This window comes from Theropithecus gelada, chromosome 19 (genome assembly GCF_003255815.1).
Source record: "Theropithecus gelada isolate Dixy chromosome 19, Tgel_1.0, whole genome shotgun sequence".
Taxonomy (NCBI): domain Eukaryota; kingdom Metazoa; phylum Chordata; class Mammalia; order Primates; family Cercopithecidae; genus Theropithecus; species Theropithecus gelada.
Window position 1 is genome coordinate 34,624,071 of NC_037687.1, and position 19,794 is coordinate 34,643,864.

General features: G+C 46.8%; 1 protein-coding gene across 1 annotated transcript; it reads left to right on the forward strand.

Moving 5' to 3' along the window:
- The first annotated feature begins 9,241 nt into the window (after nt 1-9,241).
- On the forward strand, nt 9,242-19,794 carry ZNF586 (zinc finger protein 586). Its single transcript, XM_025366546.1, has 3 exons — nt 9,242-9,471; nt 15,415-15,541; nt 17,928-19,794. Exons 1-3 carry the CDS (start codon nt 9,436-9,438, stop codon nt 18,971-18,973), a joined length of 1,209 nt encoding a protein of 402 aa, XP_025222331.1. The 5' UTR covers nt 9,242-9,435; the 3' UTR covers nt 18,974-19,794.

Below are 19,794 nucleotides of genomic sequence, written 5' to 3' on the forward strand. Positions count from 1 at the left end.
TCCTGGACTGGTGAGGACCATGGGGAGAGACACCTCTGCTTGTGAAAACAGGAGGGAAGAGTGAGAAGGACTTTGTCTTATGGCTTGGGTGCCAGGTCACCTGCAGTAGAACACCAGATAGATTCCTAAGGTTTCCCACTATAGGCTCTGGCTCACAGATGGCTTCTGAATGTGCCTAGGATTGGGAGGGGCTTGCCACTCTGAAGGGAAGGAGATAAACCTAGCTGATTTTGCCCCCTGCTGATTGTAGAGTCCTAGGGCCTTGAACAAACACAGGGAGTAGCCAGGGAAGTGGTCAGTATGAGTCTTGGGCAGCACCCAGTTTTCTGCTGGCTACAGGTCTGACCCCATATAGTCCCAGTGGTGGTGGCACAGGGGTACTTGTGTTACTCCTCCCCCAGCTAAAGGCAGCTCAGCACAAAGAAACTTTGGAAACCTGCCAGCAGGAGACTCCCTGACCCCCATGAACACTTGAGCGGGCAGGGAGAGCTGCTTAGAGAAGCGGTAGGGACAGAACTCCAGCCAGTGCAGAGCCCAGAGGGTTTGGGGTAGGAGTATCTCTAGTGGAGCACAGCCAGACACGCCCATATTTCGAGGCTCGCCTTGATTCCCTAATAGACTTTAGCCCTAGGGAAGTCAGACCTGATCAGTGCAGGGCATTCTTGCCGATGAGTTGGGGATGGTTGCCCCTGAGCACCCCTGGGTCAGCTGGCCTTTCCCAGGGTTCTAGCTTACCTCCACCTGCTTGCAGTGTGACCTCGGATGCCTAGGTGGGGTCCCTTGTGGGGGTATACATCATAGCTCTGGTGCTGGTGAACTGCAGCAGAGAAATCCCATAGTCATGCAGCAGCTCACCTGCACCTTCCCAAAACTGTGACCTCCCTGAGACACTTTGCCTGCACGCATTCACCTGTGGCCACCCCCAACATTGTTTTGCCAGCATCTGTGCACGCGAGTAGACCTTGTCTTCTCTTTTCCACTAGCATGTGTGTGCATGTGCACCCTGTCACGCTACAGCTGCCAGTGTGAGCATACCTCATCCCCCCAACTTCTCGCGCACCACCATTGCTGTCAGAGCATTTGCGATCCCAGAGACTGCCAGCCCACACCTGCCAGCACCCCACCCCTGGACCAGCACAAAACTACACAGGGAGACCAGTAGACACACCCCATACAGCAGCAGCAGTTGCTACCCATGTGAATGCATGCACAGAGGGTACAAACAATTCTGTACCTGCCAGCACCCTGCCTCCATATTAACACCACTGCTGGTGTGAATGTGTACTGGGACATCAATGGAACCCCCTTCCCTACCCCCCCCATGTTGTGCTGCCACCACCAACACTGAACACTCACGTGGAGGCTGGCACCCCTACACCCACCAGCACTCCATCGCAGCCAATAAACGTACACCACACCACTGCCATTGCTGCTGGCATGTGGGAACAATGATGGCTCCTGCTGCCACCACCCTAAGCACTGGGGCTGGCACTGCCCTTCAGAGTGTTGTTACCAGTAGTCTGGGAACAACTTAGACCCTCCAGCATGGCAGGTTTCTGATCTCCAGGGGCCATAGAACAAAGTTGGATGCCTGATACCAGGCCCTGTGTATTAGAGCATATAGTCTAGCAGTCCTGAGCTGAGCGTTGGACCCCTAAAATGCTTCAGAAATTAAGGCAGTTGACTAGAGCCACACTATACCAGAAACTCTCGAGGGCACCAAATAGGATAAAACAAAAAAAAAGTCCATCCAAAGATCAGCAACTTCAAAGATTGAAGAAACATCAGCCAACAAAGATGAGAAAGAACCAGGGCAAGAACTCTGGCAACTGAAAAAGCCAGAATGTCTTCTTATTTCAAAACAACCACACTAGTTCGCCAGCAGTAGTTCCTAACCAGACTGAGATGGCTGAAATAACATAAATAAAATTCAAAATATGCATAGGAATCAAGATCACTGACATACAGGAGAAAATCAAAAACTAATCCAAGGAATCTATTGATTGCAATAAAATAATACAGGAGCTGATAGACAAAATGGCCTTTATCAGAAAGAACCAGACTGACTTAATAGAGCTGAAAAATGCTCTACAAGAATTTCATAATGCAATCACAAGAATTAACCGCACTTTGGGAGGCCAAGGTGAACAAATCTCTTGAGGCCAGGAGGTTGAGACCAGCCTCTGACTAACATGGCAAAACCCTGTCTCTACTAAAAGAAAATAATAGAAAAAAATCAGCCAGGTGTGGTGGTATGTGCCTGTAGTCCCAGCTGTTTGGGAGGCTGAGGCATGAGAATCGCTTGAACCCAGGAGGCAGAGGTTGCAGTGAACCGAGATTGCACCACTGAACTCTAGCCTGGGTGACAAAGTGAGATTCCGTCTCAAAAATAAAAATTAAAAAAAAGAGAACGCTGAATATGGGATCCCAGTCTCTTTTGTCTTGTAGGATTTCTGCTGACAGGTCTGCTGTTAGCCTGACAGGGCTCCCTTCATAGGTGACCTGTCCCTTATATCTAGCTGCCTTTAATATTTTCTGTTTCATTTTGACCTAGAAGGATCTGATGACTATGTGTCTTGGGGATGGTCTTCTTTGTAGTATTTTACAGGGGTTCTCTGCGTTTCCTGAATATTAATGTTGGCCTCCCTAGTGAGGTTGGGGAAATTTTCATGAATGATATCCTGAAATATGTTTTCCAAGTTGCTTGGTTTCTCTCTCTGTCTCTCAGGCATGCCAAAGAGTCATAGGACACTTTATATAATCCCATATTTCTTGAAGATTTTGTTCATTCTTCTATATTATTTTCTCTTTTTCTTTTTCTTTTTTTTTTTTTTTTTAAAGACAGAGTCTTGCTCTTGTCGCCCAGGCTGGAGTGTAATGGCGTGATCTCGGCTCACTACAACCTCTGCCTCCCTGGTTCAAGCAATTCTCCTGCCTCAGCCTCCCAAGTAGTTAGGATTACAGGCGCCTGCCACCATGCCCAGCTAATTTTTGTATTTTTAGCAGAGGCAGGATTTCGTCATGTTGGTCAGGCTGGTCTCAAACTCCTGACCTCTTGATCTGTCCACCTCGGCCTCCCAAAGTGCTGGAATTACAGGTGTCAACCACCGCGCCTGGCCTGTTTTTTATTTTCCCTGAGTTATTTCAGAGAGCCAGCCTTCATGCTCTGAGATTCTTTCCTCAACTTGGTCAATTCTGTTAATTCTTTTTTTTGAGGGGGGACAAAGTCTCAGTCATGAGGTCTGGATCAAGACCCCTTTTCTGGTAACAGTCTCAATTGTCTACAGACTTAGGTAAAATTTTAACGGCCACACCAGTACAGATAAAGGTGGCTCCAGATAAACCACTTCCCAATATTAAACAGTATTCATTGAAGCAGGAAGCTATAAGCTGGGCATGGTCTTGCACACCTGTAGTTTCAGCCTCTGTAAGCAGACAGGGACGATATCCATGGATTTTAGGAATAGAATCAACTTGAGCAATTAACCTGCTTTATAGCCTCCTCCCCTGCTGCCTTTACCTCTCCAAACCCTGGTTTGAATCCAATCACCTTGTTAGGTTAAAACAGCTCCTGACAGACCCCAAGTAATGTATAGATGAACCCAAATAAACTTTCCTTATTAACATGCTGATGTCTTTACTCTGGACGGAGCTATAGCTTCATTACCATAACATGCTTTCTATGTGCTGGTATGATGACTCACTGCATCTGTGCAACTGGGACCCCAGTTCTACATGCAATGATGCACCTTCTCCCATCACCATTATACCATAAAACTCTCCTGTTACTTGTCCTCAGGGAGACACTGCTTTGGAGAATACTCCCAGTGTCCTCTTTACTTGAGCCAAGTAACAAAAGTATTGATCAAAACCTGTGTTCTCTGGCCGCGTGAGGTGGCTCATGCCTGTAATCCCAGCACTTTGGGAGGCTGAGGTGGACAGATCACCTGAGGTAAGGAGTTCAATACCAGCCTCGCCAACAACAACAAACCTCGCCTCTACTGAAAATACAAAAATTACCTGGGCATGGTGGTGGGTGCCTGTAATCCCAGCCTCGAAAAGCTGAGGCAGGAGATTCACTTGAATTGGGGAGGTGGAGGTTGCAGCAAATGGAGATTCCACCATTGCACTCCAGCCTGGGCAACGAGAGTGAAACTCCGTCTGAAAAAAAACAAACAAAAAACCTGTGTTCTCATGGAAAGTCATTTGTTACGCACCAGGTGAATGAACCTGGTATTTTTCAGGTAATACTACTCAGGATGCTGAGGCAGGAGGATCCCTTGAGTCCAGGAATTTGAAGCCACCCTGGGCAACATAGGGAGACATCATCTCAAAACAAGAAGCTATAATAGGAATAAAACAAATAATCAAAGATTTCCTTGAAAAGGGATTGATTATCCCTTCCACCAGTCCTAATACTCCCATCTTCCTGACACAAAAACCTCACAGGGAAGGATGAAGATTTGTACAAGATTTGAGAGCTATTTTTAATACTACTGTGATTCCTCATCAACCAGTAGTTCTAAGCCCCCACACTCTTTTATCCAGCGTACATGTAAACTGTGAATATCTTAACTGTTAATGATTTATGCAGTGCTTTTTAGGCATACCAATACACCCTAATAGTATTTGTTTGCCTTTACCTAGATTGGATATCAATATATCTGTACTGTTGTGCCTCAAGGTTATACCAAAGGCCCAACTTATTTTTCACACATATTAAAGACTGACCTAGCTTAGCTAAATTTCTCTTGTTATGCTTCTCCAATCTGCATAATTGTAAAAAGGACTTCTTGTACTTCCTGGAACAAAAAGCAAAAAGAGATCATTATCTACAGAAAAACTCCAGTTTTGCTTTACAAACTATCTACAAAAAAACTCCAGTTTTGCCTTACAGAACTAAAAGATTTGGAACATTTAATTCCTAAGGAGAAACCACATATACATCTGGATTGAGTAACTGGACTTCTTTGATACCCTACTCCAAAAAGTAAAAGACATCTCCGGCTGGGCGCAGTGGCCCACACCTGTAATCCTAGTACTTTGGGAGGCCGAGGCAGATGGATCACCTGAGGTCAGGAGTTCGAGACCAGCCTGACCAACATGGAGAAACTCTGTCTCTACTAAAAATGCAAAATTAGCCAGGCGTGGTGGTGCATGCCTGTAATCCCATCTACTCAGGAGGCTGAGGCAGGAGAATTGTTTGAACCTGGGAGGCAGAGGTTGCAGTGAGCCGAGGTCTCAGCATTGCACTCCAGCCTGTGCAACAAGAGCAAAACTCCATCTAATAAAAAAAAAAAAAAAAAAAAGACAATTCAAGGGGATTTTAGGCTTGGGTGGCTACTGCCATAGCTGGATGTCCAATTTTTCTCTAATGCCACAGACTTTATATGCATTGTAGAAAGATCAACCTAATCTCATACATTGGACATCAGAAGGACAAATAATAAATAAAGAAAAATCTTACAAGCCCCCATTTTGGCCCATGCAAATTATTAGCTGCTGTTTTTCCTTTGTTTGTTTTTTGCAGTTTTTTGTTCGTGCAAGCTATGGCAGTTCCCTTGGTGTTCTAACCCAAAAAACTGGAGAACAATGTAGGGCTATTGGTTATTACAGTCAGCAATTAGACTTTGTAGCACATGGGTGACCTCTTTATCTGAGGGCCATTTTTGCCACTGCCATGCTCCTTACAATTACTCAGAAAATTGTAATAGTGGCTCCTCATTCTGTGGAAGCTCTTTTGAATTCACATAATACACAGCAATTTTCCGTTAATAGATTGGTTTCTTATGACATACTTATACTGTCTGCTTCATATGCTGCCCTCTCTATCTGTAATCCTCTTAATCCTGCAGTGCAACTTCCTGAAACAACAGATGAAATATTTCATCACTGTATTCTACTCACAGAAGAGCTGTTGGTGTCCAGACAGGATTTATAGGAGACATCATGTAAAAATGTTGATATTCTCTGGTTCACAGATGGATCAAATCTGAAGGATAAATTTTGAAAATACTGAGCAGGCTACAGCCTTGTGTCTCTTGTGGACATCAGAAAGAGCAATCCCACCAGGTGTGGTGGCTCACGCCTGTAATCCCAGCACTTTGGGAGGCTGAGGCGGGCAGATCACAAGTTCAGGAGTTCAAGACCAGCCTGGCCAATATGGTGAAACCCCGTCTCTACTAAAAATACGAAAATTAGCCGGGCATGGTGGTGGGCGCCTGTAGTCCCAGCTACTCGGGAGGCTGAGGCAGGAAAATCGCTTCAACCTGGGAGACGGAGGTTGCAGTGAGCCTAGATTGCACCAGTGCACTCCAACCTGGGCAACAGAGCAAGACTCTGTCTCCAAAAAAAAGATAAAGGGAAAAAAAGGGCAATCCCTTGCCTCAACTAAAATCAGCACAGCTAGCTGAATTAACAGCACTCACCAGTTTGTCAACTGGCCAAAAATCAAATGGATAATATTTATACTTAAAGGTATTATCTGTTGGTGTGGCTCATGACGTTGGGATGTTATGGAATCAGTGAGGCTTTGTTTTTTTTTTTTTTGTTTTGTTTTTGTTTTTTTTTGATACAGAGGCTTGTTCTGTTGCCCAGGCTGGAGTGCAGTGGCGCGCTCTCGGCTCACTGCAAGCTCTGCCTCCAAGGCTCACGCCATTCTCCTGCCTCAGCCCCCGGAGTAGCTGGGACTAGAGGCGCCCGCCACCAAGCCCGGCTAATTTTTTGTATTTTTAGTAGAGATGGGGTTTCACCGTGGTCTCGATCTCCTGACCTCGTGATCCGCCCACTTTGGCCTCCCAAAGTGCTGGGATTACAGGCGTGAGCCACTGCGCCCGGCCAATTTTTGTATTTTTAGTAGAGATGGGTTTCACCATGTTGGTCAGGCTGGTCTCAAACTCCTGACCTCATGATCCACCCGCCTCTGCCTCCCAAAGTGCTGGGATTACAAGCGTGAGCCACCACGCCTGGCCAGTGAGGTTACTTAACTTCCCCCAGATATCTAATTAAACATAGCTCTCAAGTTTCTGATATTTTAGAAGCCGTCGATTTAAAGAATGTGTTTTATTAACATTCCTGAGCATTCAAACTCACCTCTCCAAAGAATAAAAAAAAGTTATTTCGCAGATGCAGCAGCAAAAGACTGTCTTGACACCAATATCACATGAAACTATAAAGGTCACTACATTTCAAATAAGTGCCATTGAACAGGAACTCCAAGGGATTCAAAAAGAGGCTTCAGATAAGAAAAAGTAGATATGGCTAACAGAGGGGTAATGCTTTTCCCCCACTTACAAATTTTGGTGTGGACCCAACAGGAGACCCATCTTGCCTTTGAGATTTCAATTTCTTAGGGTCCAACATGTTTGTGAGCCAACTCACTGAAAATCTGAGAAAATGATTGCTTGGGGAAAGAAATATTACTGGAAACCCTCACCTCCAATACCGAATAAGGTTTCCACTAAATACCCAACTTATACTAAACATAATCCAAGAAAGGTGTTTTTTGTTTTTTGTTTTTGAAACGGAGCCTCACTCTCTCCTCTGTCGCCCCAGCTGGAGTGCAGTGGCACGATCTTGGCTCACTGCAACCTCCGCCTTATGGGTTCAAGTGATTCTCCTGCCTCAGCCTCCCGAGTACCTGGGATTACAGGCATGCGCCACCACGCCCAGCTAATTTTTCTATTTTTACTAGAGACGGGGTTTCACCATGTTGGTGAGGCTGGTCTAGAGCTCCTGACCTCGTGATCCGCGCCCCTCGGCCTCCCAAAGTGCTGGGATTACAGGCAAGAGCCACCGCACCCAGCCAACTTTTTAAGTATAGAAAATTTTACAGGTCGGGCGCTGTGCCAGGCGCCTGTAATCCCAGCTACTCAAGGGGCTGAGACAGGAAAATCGCTTGAACCCAAGAGTCGGAGGTTGCAGTGAGCCGAGATCGCACCAATGCACTCCAGCCTGGGTGACAAAGGAAGACTCCATCTCAAAAAAAAAAAAAGAGGTGGAGATTTCCCAGAACAGAGGTTCCCTCCCCCTTTTTAGACTATATAGGGTAACTTCCAAACATTGCCAGGGCATTGGTATACTGTCATGGCGCTGGTGGGAGTTAGCATGCTAATACATTATAATTAGCATATAATGAGCAGTGAAGATGACCAGAGGTCACTTTCATCACCATCTTGGTTTTGGTGCGTTTTAGCCAGCTTCTTTACTGCATCCTGTTTTATCAGCAGGGTCTTTGTGACCCACATCTTGTGCCAACCTCCTGTCTCATCCTGTGACTAAGACTGCCTAACCTGGGAATGCAGCCGAATAGTTCTCAGCCTTATTTTATCCAGCCATTTTCAAGATGGAGTTGCTCTGATTCCAATGCCACTGACAATGATGAGCACTTGCCAGCAAAGAGGTGAACTCATGGATTTAAGGCACTTGAAATATCTCAGTGTAAAAGCACCCTGTGCATACAAACTCCATGTTTGAACACCGCAGCCATTGTCCTGTAACATAATAGATAATAGCATTTGTCTTATTCTCTCTTTGACGTTGATATCAGATTTCTAGAGGAATCTATAGGTTAAAGATACAGCATAAATAAAAGTGTTGCTAATGGGCTGAGCACGGTGGTTCACGCCTATAATCCTAGCATTTCGGTAGACCGTAGCAGGCGGATCATTTGAGGACGGAAGTTCGAGACCAGCCTGGCCAACATGAGGAAACCCTGTCTCTACTAAAAATACAAAAATTAGCCGGGTGTGGTGGCACACGCCTGTAATCCCAGGTACTCGGGTGGTTGAGGCACGAGAATCGCTTGAAGCCGGGAGGCATAGGCTGCAGTGAGCCAAGATCACACCACTGCACTCCAGCCTGAGTGACAGAGAGAACTGTCTTTTTAAAAAAAAAAAGAAAAAAAAAAAGGAAGAAGCCGAGCATCACAAATTCTGAAATAAGCCTCCAAACACGCGGGCAATCAGTTGCACACAATACCCCCAGAAATGTGTGTATGGCCTCTTCTAAGATGGGAGACCCTCCTCGGCATCTGGACCTGGAGTCGCCATTTTCTAGCGCCCCTCGCAGTGGAGCTTGGCCCTTCCGAAAGTCGGAAGAAAGTCACCTTCAGCGCTGCCCATCTCTGGGAACTACATTACCCAGAATCCGCCCTGCGGAATGGAAGCGTGACTGAGCCAATGACGCTTCAGAGAAGCCACGCCATTGCGGGGGCACGTAAAGTCAAGCCGAGACTTCCGGCGTCCTAGCCGTGGCAGCCATTTTGGCCTGTGAGGCCCGTACGGAGGTTCTGGGTCTGGACGAGCTCGGGAGGAGTGGTTGTGGCCATAGCGCACAGGCGGATCTGAGGCTCGGCGACGCCACTGGTCGCAGCCCGGGACAGGACAACCACAGGAACACCGCCGAGCCCACGTCCCCCCGCCCGCCAACAGAGTCATGGCTGCAGCGGCTGCTCTGAGGGACCCCGCTCAGGTGAGTGCTGCGACCTCCGGGCCTCACCCACCCGCACCCTGAGGCCCCTGATCGTTAGGGGCGCCTCCTCGCGTCCCTGCAGCCCAGGCCTCTGTCAGGGACAGAGAGGCGCCGGCGGGTGGGATCCCCGTTTCCGACACCCAATTGATGCGGTCGGCAGAGCGAGACTGGCCGAGGGTCCGGCACGGGCAAAGGCCTGCAGGCGCGACAGAGGCAGGAGGATGCGGAACACGGGGACATCTTGTGTCTACCCGGAACGAAGAGTGAGCCGCAGTTATTTCTTTTTTTTTTTTTTCTTTTTTGAGACGGAGTCTCACCCTGTCTCCCAGGCTGGAGTGCAGTGGCGCGATCTCGGCTCACTGCAACTTCCGTCTCCCGGGTTCAAGCGATTCTCCTGCCTCAGCCTCCCGAGTAGCTGGGATTACAGGCGTGTGCCACCACGGGGTTTCATCATGTTGGCTGGGCTGGTCTCGAACTCCTGACGTCAGGTGATCCGCCCGCCTTGGCCTTCCAAAGTGCTAGGAGTACAGGCGTGAGCCACCGCGCCTGGCCGAGGCGGAGTTGTTTCTTCAGTACCAGGCTGAGGGTTGACCTTTGACTTTGAGGTCGTTAGAAGCCATGGACAGTTTTGAACAAAGGAAATCTGTGTTAGAGTTAGGATTCCCAAAAGATGTTCAAAGGAAGTACAGAGTTGAAGGCGGTGATGAGGATATTGAGGCTCTGAGAGGTTGAATCATTAAGAGGTGACATTGAGCACTGGGCCACAAGATCATCTGGCGGCAGGGCCAAAAAAAGCTTACAGAGAAGCCTGAATTTATCAAATCTGAGCACGGACACATTTGTGAAAGCCCTGCCTTTTGGCACACCTCCTGGCTACGGAATCACTTAGGGAACCCACAGAAGGAAGTAGGGGATGCTCTAGTCCCTCGTCCTCACCTACATGTCTAGATCTTGGCGTCTTTTTAAAATTTTTTTTGGGGGCGACAGGTTCTCACTCTGACACCCAGGCTGGATTGCGGTGACGCGATCAGGGCGCAGCATAGCCTCGACCTCCCCAGGCTCAGGAGAGCCTCTCATCTCAGTCTCCCAAGTAACAGGCTTTTTGTATTTTTAGTAGAGATGGAGTTTCGCCATGTTGCCCAGGCTAGTCTCAAACCCTTGGGCTCAAGCAGTCATCCTGCTTTGGCTTCCCAAAGTGCTGGGATGACAGGCAGGAACCACCGCACATTCTAGGACACTTAAGTGCCTTTCTCCAGTCCTTCGATCTGGGGATCTTGGAAAAACCTCAAACCCCAACTCTACATCAGTGACATAGGTTATGGGGAGTTGTTGCCATGTCTATCAACTAATGTAACATGTGTGGAGGGTTCACCCAGGAGCTGATACTGGGATGTGCAAATACTTAGAAGGGAAACTGGAGGGGTGAGGTGATGTTACCAATTTCTTAATAGGCTCTCTCTGGTTACAGAGTGGACAACAGACTGTGGGGTTGAGGGAGGAGGAAGATCAAACTGGAAGCTACTGCACTAGTCGAGGTGAGGATTAATGGACTAGAGTTGTGGCTTAGGCAATGTGGCTAGATCTGGATTTGTGTTTTTTAGAGGGGCAAGTCAATTTTTTTTTTTTTCCGAGACAGTCTGGACCTGTCACCCAGGCTGAAGTGCAATGGTGGAATATTGGTTCACTACAACCTCTGCCTCCCGGGTTCAAGCAATTCTGCCTCAGCCTCCCATAGCTGGGATTGCAGGCACGCGCCTCCATGCCCGGCTAATTTTTGTATTTTTAGTAGAGATGGGGTTTCGCCGTTTTAGCCAGGCTGGCCTCGAACTCCTGACCTGGTGATCCACCCGCCTCGGCCTCCGAAAGTGCTGGGATTACAGGCTTGAGCCATCATGCCCAGCCCAGCAACTCAATTTTTAAATGGGAACAGTGAGAGTTTGAGAGGATTCAGGAAATACCCCTGGGTTTTTGGTCTTAGCAGCTGTGGCAATGGGAGCTCCATCAACTGAGATGAGCAAGTTGATAGCAGGTGCAATATTCACTGAGGCTATCAGGAGGTTTGTTGTGGCCATTCTGAGTGGAACAAAACACGAATTGCTTTTGCTTTGCTCTCCCCCGCAACAATCAACACAGAGTACTTCTGTGACTAGATATGTGTGGATGGTTTTCCTCATACACCAAATAGTTCTCCAGGAGACATCAGATCCCACAGGTGAAGTCTCAGTCCCGTGGGACTGTCTGCCAACCCCTTTCGATGCCAATCACAAGCCCCAGGATGTTTTTTTTTTTAACCTGTCTTTTGACTGACTTGCTATAAATCAGGTTCCCATGACCCCTTCCTCGACTTCCATTAAATTGCTAGAGCCAGTCACAAAACCTCAAGAGACGCTTTAATTTGCCAGTTTATTTTAAAGAATATTTATTACAAAGTTTACAGATGAAGAGATGCATAAGGGGAAGGGACCCAGAGCTTTTATGATCTTCAGGCACACCACCATCCAGGAACTTCCATGTGTTTGGCTATTTGGAAGCTCCCCAAACCCTGTCTTTATGGGGTTTTATCAAGGCTTTGTTACATAGGCATGATTAATTAAATCATTGGCCAATGCTGATCAGCTTAACCCTTGGCCCCCTCTCCCCTTTCTGGAGATTGCAGTGGGGGCTGAACTTTCCAGACCTCGAATCCCGACATAGTCTTTTCCCTGACGAGTCTCCATCGTGAAGTTATCTAGGGGTTACCAACCATCATTCAACTCATTACCATTGAAACTCACTTAAATTTGAGAATTTCGTGAATTCTAGGAGTTGCATGCCAGAAAAGGAGATGACCAAATATATATTTCACAATATCACAGCCGTGTTAAGATTCTAAAATGTATTAGATACTACTTAGTGGAGCTATCAAATGGGCAGCTGGACACATAGATGCAAATATCTGGGGAAGGGTTGATATTGGAGGTATCTAATATATGGTGACTACTGTGTGGACCGAGATGATTGAGTCATGGCTCACATTTGGAAGGCACAACCTTCAGATTATGTTGATGACACTGTTGGACAGGAAGTGGGGATTGGGTTTCCTGCTTGTGTACCTGGTGATGGTATTGGATTTCAGAAACACAGGTGAGGGAGGTAAATGGCCATGAAGGGAGGGTATATCTGTTTCTTTTTTTTTTTTTTTTTGAGACAGTTTTGCTCTGTCGCCCAGACTAGAGTGCAGTGCAACCTCACTCGGCTCACTGCAACCTCTGCCTCCCGGGTTCAAATGATTCTCCTGCCTCAGCCTCCCAAGTAGCTGGGATTATAGGCGCCTGCCACCACATCCGGCTAATCTTTGCATTTTTAGTAGAGACGGGGTTTCACCATCTTGGCCAGACTGGAAAGGGAGGATATATCTGACAGCCTAGTTTGGCAAGTGACATAATGCTTCCAAGGAATGAATAGACTTGAGATGCTTGCTGACGCATAGGAGTAGCTGAGGGAAGATGACACTCAGGCCGGAGCTTGTGTTTATTGGCTACTTTGTGGCCTCACCAAGATTTTGAGATGACTTTGGTGTGGCCTGGGGTGTTTCATTCAGCCTGGTACCAGATATGGAGGCAAATATGGTCACCTTGTGAGAGTCACTATGCCCGAGATTGATGACCAATGGTTCTGGGCTTTGAATGGGGTTAGGTGGACAGAAGAAAGTCATAGGTGCTGGGCATAGTGGCTCACACCTGTAATCCCAGCACTTTGGGAGGCCAAGGTGGGCAGTTAACATGAGGTCAGGGGTTCGAGATCAGCATCGCCAACGTGGTGAAACCCCATCTCTACTAAAAATACAAAAAAAGTAGCTGACGTGGTGGCAGGCACCTGTAATCCCAGCTATTCAGGGGCTGAGACAGGAGAATCACTTGAACCTGGGAGGCAGAGGTTGCAGTGAACCGAGATTGTGTCATTGCACACCAGCCTGGGCGACAAAAGTGAAACACTGTCTCAAAAAAAAGTCAGCCGGGCATGGTGGCTCACACCTGTAATCCCAGCACTTTGAGAGGCTGAGGCAGGTGGATCACTTGAGGCCGGGAGTTCGAGACCAGCCTGACCAACATGGAGAAACCCTGTCTCTACTAAAAAGTATAAAATTAGCCAGGCGTGGTGGCACATGCCTCTAATCCCAGCTACTCGGGAGGTTGAGGTAGGAGAATCACTTAAACCTGGGAGGTGGAGGTTGCGGTGAGCCGAGATCCCGCCATTGCTCTCCAGCCTGAGCAACAAGAGTGAAACTCCGTCTCAAAAAATAATAAATAAAAAGTCATAGTTTCTGAGGATAGCAAATGCAGCACAGAAGTGGAATAGCACCCTAAATATCTGAAAATGCTAGTGGTTCTTTTTGTCTGTGGATTTATGCATGGAGGGGTTCAAAGAATGATTTGGGGCTACCACTGCTATTGAGAAACATTAGAATTCTGTGGTAATTTTGGATTCCTTTTTAATTTACCAGGACTACTGTGGATGATGTCAGCCACATTATGGTATAAGCCCTAAAGTTAAGGCCAGTATCATGTGCTACCTTTATGTCTGGTGATACCTCAAATGGTCTGAGTGCAAATCCCCCTCCCCACTCTGCTCTTTTGGATAATGTGTCCTAGCCTAACTACGCTTTTAATCAAGAGGACTAGGGAGAGTTCCTGGTTATTATTTATTTGTAGCAGGTTTCAATTTCATTTCTACCCGCAGAGATTCAAACAAGCCAGTTGCAGCTGGGTGTGGTGTCACACACCTGTGGTCCCAGCTACTTAGGAGGCTGAGGTGGGAGGATTGCTGGAACCCAGTGAGTTCAGGCTGCAGTGGGCTGTGATTGTGCCACTACGCTCCAGCAGGAGTGACAGAGCAAGACCCTGTCTCAAAAATTAAAAATAAAAACAAGCCAGTTGCATTCTTTTAAGGCAATCAGGGACTATCACACCCTCTTGATTGAGCAAAGCTTACATACCACAGTCCCTGGTTGCGCTCTCTTTTGTTTTTTTTTTTTTGAGACAGAGTCTCGCTCCATTCATTGCCCAGGCTGGAGTGCAGTGGCGCCATCTGGGCTTACTGCAACCTCCATCTCCCGGGTTCGAGAGATTCTCCTGTCTCAGCCTCCTGAGTAGCTGGGCCTACAGGTGCATGCCACCACATCCGGCTAATTTTTGTATTTTAGTAGAGACGGGGTTTCACCTTGTTGTTCAGGCTGGTGTCGAACTCCTGACCTCAGGTGATCCACCTGCTTCGGCCTCCCAAAGTGCTGGGATTACAGGTGTGCGCCACTGCACCTGGCTGCTCTCTCTTATGCATAGTTCAACCCCCCATGTGGCTGTCTGTGGTGAGTAGTGTCCTCTTCTTTCAAGCTGTGAGCATATTTGATTAATGAACTTTCTTGATGACTTGTGTTCAGCGTCAGGTGTTGTGTGTTTGGCCATCACCATAACCGTAGGGTGAGACTCCTACTCTTACCAGTAGAAGAAAGGGTGATTAAAATACTTTAACTTCTGGCAAGACCAGAGAGAGGCCTATGGTGTGGGCAGTTAGGTAGTGGCGGCAATTGGCAGGTGTCTGTGGCGTCCAAAGATGTGAAGGATGTGTATGTACATAAAGATTATGTTTGAAAGGCCTCAGGCACTGCATTGGGATTCACGTGACCTTTGCTCTACCAGGGGAATTGCTAGAAAGGAGAGGATGAAACCCTTTATTTCAGGACCACAGCAGAGATACCTGTTTGCTTATCTGCGTCTTGTTGCTGATGGCTATGTGTCATGATTAATGGTCCCATGAGGACATAGTGGCACTAGTGGGCAAAGTTTCTCTTCTGAGTTGGGGATCCTGGGAGGAGGAGGATGGGCAAGGGTAGATATGTTGGGGAAGTGGATTGTGGGTCTTCAGCATAGGGGCCATTTGTGGTTTCATCTATCCCCATCATGACAGAGCAGTGTGACCTTTGAAGACGTGGCTGTAAACTTTTCCCTGGAGGAATGGAGTCTTCTTAATGAGGCTCAGAGATGCCTGTACCATGACGTGATGCTGGAGACCTTGACACTTATATCCTCCCTGGGTAAGGTCCTCATATTCACCTGTGACCTGAGTTAGTCTCTGCCCCTCTCCTTTATGCCTTATGGCTTTCTCACATCAGGACCATGGACACAGCTTCATTCTCCAGTTCTCTGGAGAGGCTCTGTTGTTGGTTGGACTGAGGTGTACTTACTCTCCTTTCCTTAAGCAGCTCCAGCCTGCTTTGTTGCAGGCTTCCAGAGAAGCAGTCAGGATCAGGAGTCTTAAAGTCACCCTAATGTATCCCACCTTGGTTGTCCTCTGCCTGTCTGGGTGACTGTGCAGATCCAAGGCTTCTGTTTGTCTCAAGTTCCGTTTCCTTCCTCTAGCTCACATTTGTTCATGTCACAAATTGCCGGCACTGACATGGTCATTATGTACATGAACCACAGCCTATTCTTGCAATACCCTACTTCAAAATTCTTTTTGTAGTATTTCATCAGGCACAATAATACCTGTCATCCCAGCTCTTCAGAGGCTACTCAGATCCCAGGAGTTTGAGGCCACCCTGGCCAACACAGCAGGTCCTCATCTCTAAAAATTTATAGGAAGGAATTCTTTTTATAATATTTAGTTTCCTTTCCTGTGGAATATCAAATGCAGAGTTGTTCTGAGCCAGTATTGGCTGTTCATCTGTCCTATGTTTCTCTTAGTACTTAACATTATCGAGTTTCCATGTAGTTGCTCATCTTGGGGATGAAATGAAGAGCCCGTGGTTGTCCCTAAGATGTAAATGAGTCCAGCCTTAGCAAGGACTTGGGGCAGCTTTCTTCTGAAGAATAGCATGTGAGTGAGGTCATGACATCAGGGCTCTATTCAAATTATGCCATATACCTCTTCTATTTGACAGTATTTCCGTGCCAATAGAAGTAGCCCCGCTTTATGTCTTTCCTTCCCCATTATTGAGAGTGCCAATTTATTTTTATTTTTTTATTTTTTTATTTTTTATTTTTTTTGAGACGGAGTCTCGCTGTGTCGCCCAGGCTGGAGTGCAGTGGCCGGATCTCAGCTCACTGCAAGCTCCGCCTCCCGGGTTTTTACGCCATTCTCCTGCCTCAGCCTCCCGAGTAGCCGGGACTACAGGCGCCCGCCACCTCGCCCGGCTAGTTTTTCGTATTTTTTAGTAGAGACGGGGTTTCACCGTGTTAGCCAGGATGGTCTCGAACTCCTGACCTCGTGATCCGCCCGTCTCGGCCTCCCAAAGTGCTGGGATTACAGGCTTGAGCCACCGCGCCCGGCCGAGAGTGCCAATTTATTAGTCCTACACCTTGTCGCTTCTGCTGTTACATTCAACCCAGGACTAATTTTCATATATCTGGACTCCACATCTCACCTATTTTTCTCACTGCTCTGTCTGCAGTGGTCTTCAATATTGACTCATGTATTTTGTATTATGAAGTATATACCCATTCTTTTTTTTCTTTTGAGATGGAGTTTCACTCTTGTTTCCCAGGCTGGAGTGCAATAATGCGATCTCAGCTCACTACAACCTCTGCCTCCCAGGTTCAAACAATTCTACTTCAGCTTCCCAAGTAGCTAGGATTACGGGGGCCCACCACCACATCCAGCTAATTTTTTGGGTATTTTTAGTAAAGATAGGGTTTTGCCATGTTGGCAAGACTGGTCTTGAACTCCTGACCTCAGGTGATCCACCCCACTCGGCCTCCCAAAGTGCTGGGATTACAGGTGTGAGCCACCACGCCCTGCCTCTATGAAGTATATATCCTTTTTTTTTTTTTTTTTTCTTGAGACAGATTCTTGCTCTGTTGCCCACGCTGGACTAGGCTCACTGCAACCTCCGCCTCCCAGGTTCGAGTGATTCTCCTGCCTCAGCCTCCTGAGTAGCTGGGATTACAGGCGCACGCCACCATGCCTGGCTAACTTTTTTGTTTTTAGTAGAGAAGGGGTTTTGCCATGTTGACCAGGCTGGTCTCAAACTCCTGACCTTGTGATCCACCCGCCTCGGCCTCCCAAAGTGCTGGGATTAGAGGCATGAGCCACGTTTCTTGGCCATGTATATACTCATTCTTAACAGTCCCTGACCAAAGGATGTCGTGCTCTAGTCATGTTGTGGTGGCCTGGACATATTCTTTATATAGTACTCACATGTCATCAGCAAATAAGGTCCCACAGGCAAGTTGTTTGCAAATGAAGGAGTTATAGACCCTGCCGTTATTCTGTCTGTTGCCTCATTTAGTCATGCCCTTGACAACATGAGGCCTCCTATATCTGTGATAATGCTAAGCAGCCCCAACCTCAACCTGAACCCAACTCCCTATGCGTGCAGATAACTCCATAGACTAGTTTTTTTGTTTGTCAGATACTCTTGTAGGTAGACTGCATACTCAACAAAGTCAACATGTACCTCACCAGCGTTTCTTTGCTTTTAGGTTGTTGGCATGGAGGGGAAGATGAGGCAGCACCTTCTAAGCAGAGCACTTGTATACATATATACAAAGACCAGGGAGGTCATAGTGGAGAAAGGCCTTATGAGTGTGGGGAATATAGGAAATTATTAAAGAACAAGTCCTGCCTCACTGAACCCAGAAGAGATCACAAACACAGGAATGTTCGCACTGGAGAAAGACCTTATGAGTGCAGCAAATATGGGAATTTATTTCACCAAAACCCTACACTCCATATTGGTGAGAGATTTCATACTGGGCAAAAGACCTATGAATGCAGTGAGTGTGGAAAATCATTTCACCAAAGCTCTTCACTCTTGCAGCATCAGACGCTTCACACTAGAGAAAAGCCTTATGAGTGTATTGAATGTGGAAAAGGCTTTGCTGAAAAGTCCGGTCTCATTAACCACAGGAAAGTTCACTCTGGAGCAAAGCGTTACGAATGCAATGAATGTGGGAAGTCCTTTGCTTATACATCTAGTCTCATTAAACACAGGAGGATTCACACTGGAGAGAGGCCTTATGAGTGCAGTGAATGTGGGAGATCCTTTGCTGAAAACTCCAGTCTTATTAAACACTTGAGAGTTCACACAGGAGAAAGGCCTTATGAATGTGGTGAGTGTGGAAAATCATTTCGCCGAAGCTCTTCACTCTTGCAGCATCAGAGAGTTCACACTAGAGAAAGGCCTTATGAATGTAGTGAATGTGGAAAATCCTTTAGCTTAAGGTCCAACCTCATTCACCATCAGCGAGTTCATACTGGAGAAAGGCATGAGTGTGGGCAGTGTGGGAAATCCTTTAGCCGAAGATCTAGCCTTATTATACATCTGAGAGTTCACACTGGAGAAAGGCCTTATGAGTGCAGTGAATGTAAGAAATCCTTTGCTGAAAACTCCAGCCTTATTAAACACTTGAGAGTTCACACTGGAGAAAGGCCATATGAATGCATTGATTGTGGAAAATCATTTCGCCACAGTTCTTCGTTCCGTCGCCATCAGAGAGTTCATACTGGAATGAGGCTTTGTAAGTGAAGCAAATTTTGGAAATTCTCTTGCCCAGGCTTTTTGCTCCTTCAAGGCGAGAGAGTTCACACTGGATCAAGGTGTTATGAGTGTGGCAAATGGGGAATATTCTTTAGCTGGAATGCTAGCTTCTTTACATAAAAGAGTGCTATCACTGAAGAAGTGCCTTTTGAGTGCAATGAATGTGAGAAAGCCTTCATCATCTCTCATTGGTTACCAGAATATTTACATGAGGAAAATACCACAGATGTGGAGGCAATATTATTTCTTCTTCAGTTTAACACTGGAGGAGACCCCTTATGAGGATGCCATCTACCTAAATTGAATGTGCCATACATCAAATAGCTGCATACATTCCAGGTATGTGGGAACCACATAGTATTTTTCAACCTGCCCAGGTCTCTTGCTAGACTTCTGTGACTGACAGTTCTCTTCTAAAAAGCATTTCACCTTTACCACTTGGCAGGTGCCCACAGTACATCATTCGCCTAACTCATCATGATCCAGAAGTAACTTTGATTTTGTTTCATTCAACAGAGGGATTTTTTAGTATCCTCAGTACTCACTCTATTCTCATTTCTTTCTCTCTGATGAGTTAGGCCATGAAACTGACACATTTTTGGCACAAAGGACTCTTCTGATAACCTGAAAAGATGGACTGCCTTTTTCAGGGATCTTTTGGATCTCACAGAATTCTTAAGATGGAATTTTCCAGCCTGCCAGTCATGAATCTCAGACAGCCTGCCGCCTATTGCCCTGATTTGTGTTATAATAAAGGTCCTGTTGTTTAAGACACCTTCAGTCTTTGCAAGAGGGCATGGAAGCTCCAA

Bases quoted from the DNA above. Each gene is read 5' to 3' on its own strand.
- ZNF586 (XM_025366546.1), top strand. From the start codon at position 9,436: ATGGCTGCAGCGGCTGCTCTGAGGGACCCCGCTCAG. The intron at 9,472-15,414 runs GTGAGTGCTGCG...CCATCATGACAG, and splicing joins CTCTGAGGGACCCCGCTCAG to AGCAGTGTGACCTTTGAAGA. The intron at 15,542-17,927 runs GTAAGGTCCTCA...CTTTGCTTTTAG, and splicing joins GACACTTATATCCTCCCTGG to GTTGTTGGCATGGAGGGGAA.